The sequence below is a fragment of the Lacerta agilis genome, chromosome 8, assembly GCF_009819535.1.
Source record: "Lacerta agilis isolate rLacAgi1 chromosome 8, rLacAgi1.pri, whole genome shotgun sequence".
Classification (NCBI taxonomy): Eukaryota; Metazoa; Chordata; class Lepidosauria; order Squamata; family Lacertidae; genus Lacerta; species Lacerta agilis.
Window position 1 is genome coordinate 15,190,022 of NC_046319.1, and position 12,675 is coordinate 15,202,696.

General features: G+C 46.1%; 1 protein-coding gene and 1 non-coding gene across 2 annotated transcripts in view; both read left to right on the plus strand.

Moving 5' to 3' along the window:
• Positions 1-12,675, plus strand: part of KLHL17 (kelch like family member 17) — a 29,545-nt gene extending 16,870 nt beyond the window's left edge. The window contains exons 4-12 of the mRNA XM_033156277.1: positions 1,059-1,280; positions 2,635-2,751; positions 3,845-4,058; positions 5,408-5,552; positions 7,072-7,239; positions 8,137-8,225; positions 9,199-9,272; positions 10,222-10,403; positions 11,419-12,675. Of these exons, the coding sequence (XP_033012168.1) occupies positions 1,059-1,280; positions 2,635-2,751; positions 3,845-4,058; positions 5,408-5,552; positions 7,072-7,239; positions 8,137-8,225; positions 9,199-9,272; positions 10,222-10,403; positions 11,419-11,647 (1,440 nt within the window). The 3' untranslated portion in view covers positions 11,648-12,675. The remainder of the gene's footprint in view (positions 1-1,058; positions 1,281-2,634; positions 2,752-3,844; positions 4,059-5,407; positions 5,553-7,071; positions 7,240-8,136; positions 8,226-9,198; positions 9,273-10,221; positions 10,404-11,418) is intronic.
• Positions 2,088-2,159, plus strand: TRNAE-UUC. Its single transcript has one exon. It is a non-coding gene; the product is annotated as a tRNA-Glu (tRNA).

The following is a 12,675-nucleotide window of genomic DNA, read 5'->3' on the forward strand; positions in this document are numbered from 1 at the left end:
AGGAGGAAATGACTTCCCAGGACAAGATTGTTTTCTTGTGTTTTTTCCCCATTTGGAAGATTTCTTAAGTAAGTTTTCCAAAATTTCACACATACATTTCAATACATAATAAAAACTTTTTTTTTACTTCCCACTCCCTTTTCCATGGTTTTTTCTGTTTATCTCCCTCTGCTACATCCTGTCTTATATCTCTTAAACCTAAACAAAACTACTATAATCTATAATCCCTTCTGTTGCTCATAGTTCAAATCCTACTCACGTGTTCACCATACGATATTTCTCTAAATAATCTGAAAAAGGTTTCCATTCTTCCACAAAACCTTCGTTAGGTTCTCTTATTTTAGCTGTTAAATTTGCCAATTCTGCATAATCCATCACCTCACTTATCCATTCTTCTATAGTGGGTATTTCTGCTTCTTTCCATTTTTGTGCATGGATAATTCTAGCTGCAGTTGTTTCCTTGTTACATATATTGTACATGTCACTTTGTAAACAGCTTAGGAACTGTCTTTAAGTATATAGCGGCATATAAGGAGGCAGTGATGGTCACCAACTTGGATGGCTTTAAAAGAGGATTACACGCATTGATGGAGGAGAGGGCTAAGGATGGCTACTAGCCGCAATGGCTATGATCTGACTCCATAGTCAGAGGCAGCAATGCTTCTTAATAGCAATTGTTGGAAACATCAGGAGGGGAGACCACTGTTGCACTTGAATACTGCTCACTGGTTTCCCACATGCATCTGGCCGGTGACTGTGAGAACAGGATGCTAGACCAGGTGGCCTATCGGCCTGACCCAGCAGGGCTCTTCTTAAATATATTAAATAAAAATGGCGTGCAGCCTAAAGGCTCCCCACCCCTGGCATCCTGGTTCAAGAACTGTAACATGTTTGAAAAGTCCTTCTCTGTAGGTCTCAGCTTTTATGGAGATTGTTTCTTGCATGTCAGAAGGATGGAAGAGGGTGTTCCATGGTGGCATTAGGACCAGGAGTGTCAGGACCGGCAAGGGTTGGGGGGAGTGAGATGCCTGCCTGTGACAGGCTTTTTTGCCTTGCAGACACTGCTTCCTGCCGCCAGCCTCCTCCAGCTGAACGGAGTGCGGGATGCTTGCTGCAAGTTCCTGTTGAGCCAGCTGGACCCCTCCAACTGCCTGGGCATCCGGGGGTTCGCAGACACGCACTCCTGCAGCGACCTGTTGAAGTCGGCCCACAAATATGTCCTGCAGCACTTTGTGGATGTCTCCAAGACGGAAGAGTTCATGCTTCTGCCTCTCAAGCAGGTAAGAGATTGCGCGGCCCTTTTTCCGCCTTGTGTGTCAGGTTTCGCAAATGGTACGAAGCGGCGCCAGGGTTCGCTTACCTGATTGAGGCTGCAATCTAGCTTTGCAAATGAAATCCACAAAACGTTTTAGTAGCACAAACGAAAGGTATAATGAGTGATCGATTCCCCCACCCTTCCACGTTTGGTTTTGCACACAGACACTCAGTCCCATCAGTTTATATGCAAATGTCTGGATTCAGTGGGAAACCAGCACCGTGAATGCTGTCCAAATGCCCTGGTAAATAAATATGGCTAGAGACTGGCTCAGGATAGCACAGCTTCCTGTGTATTCCTAAAGGGTTAAAAAAATTGAGGGAGGTACCTCCCTCCTAGCAACTTCAGTGCCTCCAATTGCTTTTCCAAACCACAGGCAAAGCTTTGCAGCTGGTATAGGAGGACTGCATGTAAATACGTGCTGACCTAATGTGCTTCTTATGCAGTAAGAAAACACCAGTGTGCTTTCTCATTAAAACTCCTCCTGCATTTCCATGAGGCCATTCCTGCCTTTGCTGGTGGCATCATGCCAGCTTATCCTTGGACACTGTTGCCTATGCTTGGCACTTTGTAGATGGGAAGCATTGGGAAGGACTGGGTTTTTTTGTTTTTAGTGGGGGGAGGCGTGCTTTGCATGCAGAAGGTCCCAGGTTTAATACCCCCCAATCTGAAGTTCTGGAAAGCCACTGCTGGTCAGTGTAGACACTACTGAGCTAGATGGACCAATGGTCTGAGTATAAGGCAACTTCCTACATTCCTATTGTTTAAGAGAAGGGCTGTAGCTCAGTGGTAGAGCATCTGCTTTTCATGCAGAAGGTCCCAGGTTCAATCCTTGGCACCTCCAGTTAAAAAGGCTCTCAAGTAGCAGGACTGGTAAAGACCTCTAGCTGAATCCTTGGGCAGCTGCTACCAGAAAAGGGACCATTAGTGAGTTTAGATGAGGGATCAGTAACCTGCTAGGTGGTTTTCAAATATAAAACCAAGCACTAACCTATAAAGACCTATCATTAACATACACAATAAAAGAACCCCATCCAAACACAAAAATTTGAACACCCACGATTAGAATAACCAACAAGCAATCCCATTATAACAGCAACAAAGTTAAAGCAGGCTGCTGGTGAGCCTCTTCTAATGTTCACATGTTGTTCTTATGGGTCAAGAGATCAAGATTTCTTGATCTTGATCCTGCATAGAAATGCTGGCAGTTCTTGGGATCATCTTGGTTCGATTCCATTTTTCCTGTGCAGTGTCTGAAATAACCCATTTTTAAAATTATTTTTCCACCCCCCTCCACCTGCCCCGGTCCTCCTCTACAGGTGCTAGATCTCATCTCCAGTGACAGCCTCAATGTGCCCTCAGAGGAGGAAGTCTACCGAGCTGTCTTGAGCTGGGTGAAGCATGATGTGGACAGTCGAAGGCAGCATATCCCTAGAGTATGTGGCTGTGCAGGTTTCAGTGCTGTTTGGGATGTATGCGGGAGGGAGGCTGCATGCTACATAGCCAAGAGTCTCCTATTTTCAGTTGACCCCCCCCAAATGTTGGTTGCTGTGTCTCCAAGTTCTCCTCCGTCCCTTCCTTGACCACACGCTGTGCAAGGTCAGGGACAAGTCACGGCTTCCCTCCGCAAAGTTTGGAGCTAGAAAGGGTGGGGTGGGGTGGCTCATCCCTGCAGCTACACCAGAGTGCCTCAGTAGCCCAGCAACAAAGCCACCAGCTCCAGGTTTTCTTTGCTAACTCCAAGCTGGAGCAGGTGCCAAGGATTCTCCCACAATTGCAGTTGGTTTAGAGCACAGCACAATGACAAAAGTGATTTTTCCTCCTCGCTGTCCAGCTCCAAGCTGGAGAAGAAGACTGGGCTCTTCTTATTTTACTCACCAAAGGAAACCCATCATGGCGAACAGAATTCTGGGCCCCTCTGTATGACATAATCACACAACTGATTTCAAAAACAGGACAGCCTTCTTTTTCGCCTACCGGTGGATGCCCTTCTAGAGACAGAGACAGAGAGAAAGAATGAATGGGTCATCTGATTTTATTCCACTGTAGTTAAGAATGGGAAGGAATTCAATTCAGTTCACATTTAAAAGCAAATCTATCTAATTTGCTCTTTCCGAAACGATGCAGAAAGCAAAGCACAATCGTCCTTCGAAATGTGCAAATCTCTGAATTTCTCAGTGCAGTTCCCCTCACAGAGCAACTGTTCTTAGAACTGCTTAAAGGTCAATCCCACTTTCTGGGGGGACTCTGGAAATTGTAGCTAATAGGGGTTAGAGAGTTGGACTAGGACCTGGGACAGTAGAGTTCAAATGGAGGAAAAAGGTGGGAGATAAATACAATGAATAAATTGATACTGCTTTAAATGCATAGTGCAAATGGAGCCTTAGTTGGGTGCAACCCTTAGTGCAAACAAGTTTGGGTAAATACCTGTTCATGCATGATTCTAGTTCCAGACCCTGGAGTCTTCCTTTTATTTAGTTCACGTTCCTCTTCACACCCCGCCCCAACCTTCTCCTTTCTTCTCCCCAGCTCATGAAGTGCGTCCGGCTTCCCCTCCTAAGCCGCGACTTCTTGATGAGCAACGTCGACACAGAGCTGCTTGTGCGGCACCAGTCAGAATGCAAGGACCTTCTCATTGAAGCCCTCAAGTACCATCTCATGCCTGAGCAGAGAGGTGTCCTTAGTAACAGCCGAACGCGCCCCCGGCGTTGCGAGGGGGCCAGCACTGTGCTCTTTGCCGTGGGTAAGGAGGCTTGGCCAAGACCAAGGAACTGGATGTTGGGTGTTGTGGGGAGAGGGGGAACTTCTGGAGGTTGGACAAAGGAAGAACTAGATGCAGAGAATGATTGTGCCGGTGGCACAACTTCCTGGCCTGTTGGGGAGGCATTTCCACTTTAGTATTGTGGGTGCTGTTCAGATTGTCTCTGTCTAGTCATAACTGTTAAGCAAAATCACATAAATAAAGCAAGCTGGAACACAGAGAGAAAAATCCTGATAACACTTTTTCCGAGCCAACTGGACAAAATCAGTGTATAATTTGAGAAGAAAGAAACAGAGAGGTTTTTGTCTTTTCTTAGTTCATGCCTTGTACAGGGCAGGGTTAGATATTCAACCAAACACAGGAAAAACTGCCTCACAACTGCACAGCCAGTATCAGCACATGCTACCTCATGCTAGCAAATGCTAAGGACCATGCTGCTTTGCCAGATTGCTAAGCAAAACCTTCACCTATTCTCCCTTCCTTGGCAAAGTTGACTAACACTTAACAAAATTAACCCTTAAGTTGTACACTGAATGATCTCTGCTGTTGCACTTCTTACAGTAACTGGTTGGCAGGCTGTACAATATATCATCTAGACCAGTGTTCCCCAACCTTGGGCCTCCAGCTGTTTTCAGACTACAATTCCCATAATCCCTGACCACTGGTCTTGCTAGCTAGGGATGATGGGAGTAGTAGTCCAAAAACATCTGGAGGCCCAAGGTTGGGGAACACTGATCTAGACGATGTAAAACGATAGGAGTTAAGAGTCCCAACAACATATGGAGGGTGACAGATTCCTCATTCTCTCTGTAGAACCAGAGCCTGTCTATTGGATGCTATTACTGGCTTCCATTGAGATCCTCCCCCTACCCCACCGGGGCTTGTTCAGCACCACCTGGCCTCCTCCTACCATCCCTTCGTGTTTCCTCACAAGTTTATTGGGACTTTACATCATGTCTGGATGATAGTACATTGCACAGTCTCCGGGGAGCCAAATCCAGCCCTCCAGATTCCCTGTGTGGCCCTCTCCCCAGGCTGTATCCCTAATTTGGCCTGCTTTGCACCCCAAGCATTTTTGCAGCCTACCTAAGCGGCAGCTTATCAGCTTCCAGGAGTCAAAGGCTAAGAGCCAGACATTTGCTCCCACAAGGCAAACCACTGACTTGCAGGGGGCAGCCTTCAGGCTCACCTCCTATGGACTGCTTATAGCCCTGTCCTGACAGGAGGTTGCCTCAGAAACAGCTGTGTGAACTGAGCCCTGAGATGAGCTTGCAGAGAGCCCCTTGGCCTTCCAGCTTGTCACTTTCTCCCCGCTTTTTGTTTTCATGCAGGTGGCGGCAGCCTCTTTGCCATCCATGGTGACTGTGAAGCCTACGACACCAGGACAGATCGCTGGCACATGGTGGCTTCGATGTCCACTCGCCGGGCCAGGGTGGGCGTTGCTGCCATTGGGAACAAGCTGTATGCCGTGGGCGGGTAAGGAGGAATTCTCAGCCACTCTCACCCTCCACCCCCATGGCTGGCATCACATAATTTCATGGGAGCAATAGATGTGAGGGAGGGAGAATTTCATATTTATGGAACCTTGCCTGGTGATTATCGGCTAGTGGTAATGCGGAAGCAGACGTTTTCATTGGCAGCTCCAGTGTTATAGAACACATTCCCTGTTGCATATGCCAGCTTTTGAAGACACACCTGTTTACACAGGCATTGCTCTGATCTCTTGACCAGAGTGTCCTGTTTTAATTGCTGTGTTGGTTTAACTGTTTCTTTTGATTGTGGGTGTTTGTTTTTTTAAATATATTTTGTATTGAAAATTTTCAAAATAAAATACAATAAGAATCAATCTAATATACAGAACAATAATATTTTAGAAACCAGAAAAGGGGGGGGGAGAAAGGAAAGAAAGAAAAAAGAAATACAGTGGTACCTTGGTTTAAGAACATCTTAGTTTATGAACAACTTGGATTAAGAATGCTGCAAACCCAGAAGTAGGTGTTTTGGTTTGTGAACTTTGCCTTGGAAACAGAACATGTTTTGCTTCCTGTTGAGTGTGTTCCATTTGTAAATAGAGACCCCCGCTGCTATGGGAAAGCACACCTTGGTTTAAGAACGCTTTGGTTTAAGAACAGACCTCCGGAATGGATTAAGTTCGTAAACCAAGGTACTTATAAGGCCAATGACCGTATTTATATAATAAATATCCTGTCATTTATCCACAGGCAGAGAGAGGTAGACCCGTGTTTTGATTGTGAATGTTTAGATTTTTAATGTTTTAATGGGATTCTTTTACTGTGCATTTTAGTTGTGGATGTTGATATGTTTGTGTAGCTGTCTTTTTATAACTTGTAAACCCTTTAGAAGCCTATTTTGGTATGAAGTGATAAATATGTATTATTCTTATTTGCATTTGCATTTGGTTGTCTCCGATGTTAGATCTAATCAGAGTAGACCCATTGAAGTTAAGGGACATGACTAGCTTAGATTTATTCATTTCAGTGGATCTACTCTGAGTAGCACTTAGTTGGATGCAACCCATGTATCCTGATTTAGGAGCTAGCGGCAAAAGGCAGAGATGATTGGGAATTCAGATTGCATTTTCCTAAAGTCTCCATTTTAAAAGATCTCATGTCTGAGAACCTGAACAGCTGCTGCCAGTCAGAGCATAAGAACACAGAACTAGTCAGCTGCTGTTATTTATTTTCCGCCCTTCACCCTAATGTCCTAGGGCATGTCACAACAATTTAAAACAACAACATTAAAAACAGTTTTAAACCATTTACAATCCGAAGAACAGGGTAGGTCCTAAATATCTCAATAGTAAACATCTAAATATCTAAACATCTCAATAGTATATTTTTATGCTAGAAAATGTTTCTAGTATTTTAAAAAAAATTATAAAATGATTTTTTACAGAGATAGAATTATTTTAAAATTCTAAAAATATAAATATGTTAATATATTCAATAGTAACATTGGCTCTGTTTCACCGCAGCTATGATGGGACCTCTGACTTGGCCACAGTGGAGTCTTACGATCCCGTCACCAACTCGTGGCAGACGGAGGTTTCCATGGGGACCAGGCGGAGCTGTTTAGGGGTGGCAGCACTGCATGGACTCCTCTACGCTGCTGGAGGGTATGACGGAGCCTCGTGTCTCAACAGGTAAGGGGGCTTATTTGCCACTCACCTTGCCCCCCTCAATCAATCAGTCTTCTTAGGAAACTCTGGGAGTTGTAGCTTTGTTGGGGGGGCATAGGGGGTCTCCTGACAACTCTCAGCACCCTTAAACAAACTACAGCACCCAGAATTCTTTTGGGGGGAAGCCATGGCTTTTTAAAGTGGTATCACAGCACTTTAAATGTATGGTGTGGATGTGGCCCCAGTGTGATACAAACCCGTTGAAATTCACGAACAGGGCTAATTTAGGTCTGCTAACTTCAGGGGTTCCACTCTTGAGTAAAACCTAGTTGGATACAACTGAATACAATTGAAATTACAAGTTCCTTACAGCTAGGAAAAATGCCATCTGACCATATTTCTTAAATAAGAGAATATATGCAGGCAACTCCAACTTACACACCTTTAACTTCTGCACATTCAGTTTTATGCGCTTGACAAGAAGATAAACAAAAGATTTTAAAGTGTGGGGGGGACCCTCTGGCAATCCCACCCACCATTGCACCCAATGTATTTTGGCTTTACGAGCTATCCCCAGAACGTAACCTCTGTATAAGTTGAGAGTTGCCTGTGGGTGGATGGTTGGGTTGCATCCAATACAAGTCCTACTCAGAGCCAACCCGTTGAAGTAAATGGACTTGACCAATAAGTCCTTTAATTTCCACAGATCTACTTTGATTATGACTTGTATACATATCATCTTAAAAGTTCACATTCCAATAATTAGTGATTAAAGATCCAGTTCTCCAAAAACTTGTCTGCTGCTATACCGTTCCTCTTTTCGTTTGTTTGTTTGTTTGTTTGTTTGTTAACAATGCATCTGTTTGGTCACCATAACTATCAACCATATTCTACTTATTCCTCTCTATTGACCTGCCTCAGCGCTGAAAGATACGACCCCCTAACAGGCACCTGGACATCCATTGCAGCCATGAGCACCAGAAGGAGATACGTCCGCGTGGCAACTCTTGGTAAGTCTGGCTTATAAGAGAGAGAGAGAGAGAGAGAACACTTGCTGTTCTAAGAACATACCAGAATAACAGGCTTGGCACTTTCCCGAAGCAATTGTGTGAAATAGTTTTATCCAGTATGCTGGCCCACTTTTGTCCTTGGCTCCGCCTTCCAATGGGATGTGGCCCCTGAAAGGCTGCCCAGAAGGGACTGCTGCCCTCAGGTTGAAACCAACCCCTGCTTTGAAGCACTAAGCACCACAGTAAGTTCCATAGCTGCTTGACGGAGAATCTCAGCTGTGGAATGGCTCCTTTTGGGCTTCCTGTACAGATTTTTTTTCTCCGTGTGCTGTGCGTTCTTCCTTCCGCTCCAGTTTGCTGACCTCCAAGCCTCAGGGACTTCTTAGTCATTCCCCTTCCACTCAGGCATGCGGCCTGCTGTTGTCATGGCACCGCGTGCCTCGCCTGCCACTTGCTCTGCACCTGTCCAAAAAGCAAACTTAATCCTAACAGCAGGCGGCCTTGTTTAGGCTGCTGCCTTGCTCACACAGAACAGTTTAGAAGCTGCCTTGTGAATGTTTAATGTCCCCTTGAACCAGATGAAGCCTCTGCAAAGTGGCTGGAAGAAACATGTGTGTGTGTGTGTGTGTGTGTGTGTGTGTGTGTGTGTGTGTGTGTGTTTCACGCTCCATGAGGTAACCCCTCCCTAGAGGAGCCTGCCTTGGCTGCTCAGTCCTTGTGGCCTGGTGCTTTCTGTACACTCATCTTTTTATTGGGCCTAGCACTCGTTCCAAGGCTTGGAACTGTAGTTTATCCCTCGCAGAGCTACTGCTCCCAGCACCCTTGTCAAACTACAGTTCCCAGGTTTCTTTTGGGAAAGGAAGGTACTTCAAATGTATGGACTGAATGTGTGCTTTGGGGTGGGATTCTTGCTTTGCTGTATACTTTTGCATGGGTTGAATGTGTGGGTGTTTTTCGTCTTCTTCTTTTGCAGATGGCAACCTCTATGCTGTTGGGGGATATGATAGTTCATCACACCTGGCAACTGTGGAAAAATATGAGCCGCAGGTAAATGAGAAGAGGCAAAGCACTGAGGGTTATTGGAAGGAGAATGGGAAGTTTTGGATATAGCGCAGCTGGGGTGGTGATGGAGCCACTGAGAGTGAGCTGAAAGGAAAATCCGGGGGGTGGGTAGGCTGCAAATATGAATTGCAATGAGAACTTACAAGCAACAGTTGACAGAAAGCCCCGCAGGACTTCTGCCTTCCAGTGTATGTCTTTACTATCCCCAAAATGAGAAAATAACCTATCCATATACTGTACTGTATTTGTGCAAGTCCATCACCATGTTGGCGGTGGACTGAGAATGCTCCAGGTTGTGGGAAAGATTGGAGACAATGGGTGGGGGGGTGAGTTAGTGGGGCTGCAGGTGAGTGAGCTGGGCTTGTGGTGGGAGGAGGCCCGCAAGTGGGGGGGGGGCAGGTGGCGTGAGAGCAAGGGGGGCAATGGCCGAAGAGGGCAGTGAGCTGAAGAGTGCAAGTGAGCCATGGGCATAATAGCCGAGTGACGTGGGCTTGCAGCAGCAGATCGAGTCAAGCCAGAGGGGCAGCACATGGAGTGGGGATAGGGGGTTTGGCGAGCAAAGCAAGCAGGGGAGTCAGCCCCTCGTGTGGCTCATAAGAGCATAAGAAGAACCCTGTCCTAGGCCCATGTAGTCCTGCATCCTGTTATCACAGTGGCCAGCCAAATGCCTCTGGGATATCCAAAAGCAGGACCTGAGTGCAGCAGCATTTCCCTAATTGTGGCTCGTAGCAGCTGGTATTCAGATGCACCCTGCCTCTGATAGTGGAGATAGAACTTAGCCATTGTTGCTCCAGGTATCTATGTAGTGTGGCTGAGTTATACTTTTAAGTTTTATATTATTGCTCTTTTTAATCAATGGATACGTATGCATGTATGTATGTATGTATGTATGCATGTATGTACCGTATATGTTTCCTTTGCTGTTTCCTGCCAGATCAATACATGGACTCCGATTGCCAACATGCTGAGCCGCCGCAGCAGTGCTGGCGTGGCTGTTTTGGAAGGGATGCTGTACGTGGCAGGAGGCAATGATGGGACAAGCTGCCTTAACTCGGTGGAGCGCTACAATCCAAAAACGAATACTTGGGAAAGTGTGGCACCCATGAACATCCGGAGGTAGGGAGCAGCATATTGCAAAGAGAGGCTGCGGATGTGCTGCAGTGTCACAAGCCGCCCTTCAGGGCAGGGATTCCCAAACTGAATGAACGTTCATGCGCTTCATTCAGGTGGTATGCGGCATGCCTGTAAAAAATGCAATTATAAATCATCTTGAGCAGTGTACTGCAGTTGCGATGGCAGGCAGAAAAAGTCAGTAAGTGGTCTGTCAAGAACTTCAACAATGTTCAAGTGAACGTAATAACAGCTCGCTGGCTCAGGCCAATCTAGTCCATTATCCAGTCCTCAAAGTGGCCAACCAGGTGCCTGTTATGTGAAACCTGCAAGCAGGACTGGAGCACAAGAGCCCTCTCCCCTCCTGCAGTTTCTGGCATCTGGTATTCAGAAGCATCACTGCATCTGACCATTGAGGCAGAGCACAGGCATCAGCAATAGCAGCCATTGATCGCCCTCTGCTCCATGCATTTGTCTAATCCCCTTTTAAAGCCATCTAGGTTGGTGACCATCATTGATTCCTGTGCCATAGTTTAACCATGAGCTATGTGACAAAATGCTTTATCTGTCCTGAACCTTCCAACATTCAGCTTCATTGGACGTCCACAAGTTGTAGTGTTGTGAGAGAGGGAGGAAAACTTTTCTCTATGCCCTTGCCATGTGTCATTTCACAAGCTTCTATCATGTCTCCTCTTGCTCACCATTTTATAAAAACTAAAAAGTCCCAGCAGCTGCGCCCTTTCTTCATACGGGAGTCGCTCCACCCCTTTGATGGTTTCAGTCACCCTTTTCTGAATATTTTGCAACTCTACAAGTGGTCCATGGAGAAAAAAGTCGGGGGATGTGATGACCAGATTCCTAGTTGCGAACCCTAGCGTAAAACAAGAGTGGCAAGCCATGTTTGGTCATCTGCTGCTTGTTTCCTGTGTACAAATTAAATCCAGTGCCACCTAGTGGCCAAATTGCAGAATGACACTATCCATGCAGCTGGTAACCTATCGGTTTGACTTTCTCTCCTCAGGAGCACCCATGACTTGGTGGCTATGGACGGGTGGCTATATGCCGTGGGAGGCAATGATGGCAGCTCCAGCCTCAACTCCATCGAGAAGTATAACCCGCGCACCAACAAGTGGGTGGCGGCTTCGTGCATGTTCACCCGCCGCAGCAGCGTGGGCGTGGCTGTGCTGGAACTCCTCAACTTCCCGCCCCCTTCCTCCCCTACACTATCGGTGTCCTCGACGAGTCTTTGACAAAGAGTCCGGTCGCACCTTGCCTCGAGGGGACTGCAGCATCTGTCGGAGTGCAAAGCCAGCCTGGCCTGACCCCTGCGGCAGCCATTCTTTGTGAAGAAAGAGAGTGATAAAAGCGTTGATGCTGCGTCCATACATTTTTAGTAATAACTTTCTGAGTGGGCCATTTCTGGTTCTTGTGGTGGAGCTCCAAATGGGGATTTAGACCACACTTCTTTAAGAAAGAATAGAGAAAGAAAGAAACACCAAGAGCCCCTCCTGGTTTTCACCATCTCTTTCATCATCACCTGACTGGTTCTGCCTGGTCCTGTCAAGACTGGACTCAATAATCTACTACTTCCATGTTTGGACACGACTTCTGGTTCCACCTCCTGCAATGGAGCTTAAACAACAAGAAGAAAGGAAAGAAAGAAAGAGAAAGAAAGAAAGAAAGAAAGAAAGAAAGAAAGAAAGAAAGAAAGAAATTGCGAAACAAACAAGGCCCATCTAAGGCAGGCAGGAGGATCACTTGTTTCGGTTGCACCAACAGCTGAATGTAAGCTGTGAATGTCACAATTAGCCAAAACTTCTTACCAAGCCTATAGCGTACTCTTACAGATTTGTGAGGTGATGCGCCTCTTTCTTTCACACTGGTGTCTATTGAAAGGGATGCCTTAAAATTAAAAAAAATAAAACAGGGCTGGAGGGAAGATGGCTGCAACACAAGCCATCTTAACATGTTCAGTGGCCCCTCGCTCTGTCAGCCCGGTTATGTGCCACCACTTCTGACGTTCTCCTGCCCTCTTCAGCGGCATGGGTTTTGGGGCATCCGCCAATGTGCTGGCTCTGCTGTTTTGATTCCTCAACCCCGCTCCCCAAAAATAATTAGGAAGAAGCTAGCCTGACAACAGTGCTCTGGGATTGTAGTTAGGGAGAATGAAGGAACTTTTAACAGGGTGGAGCAAGGTTACGAGACTGTGTTCATGTTACTCTATATTTGTTAACTTTCAATTTTTGACACTTGCGTTTCTAAAGTTCTTTAAGATTTT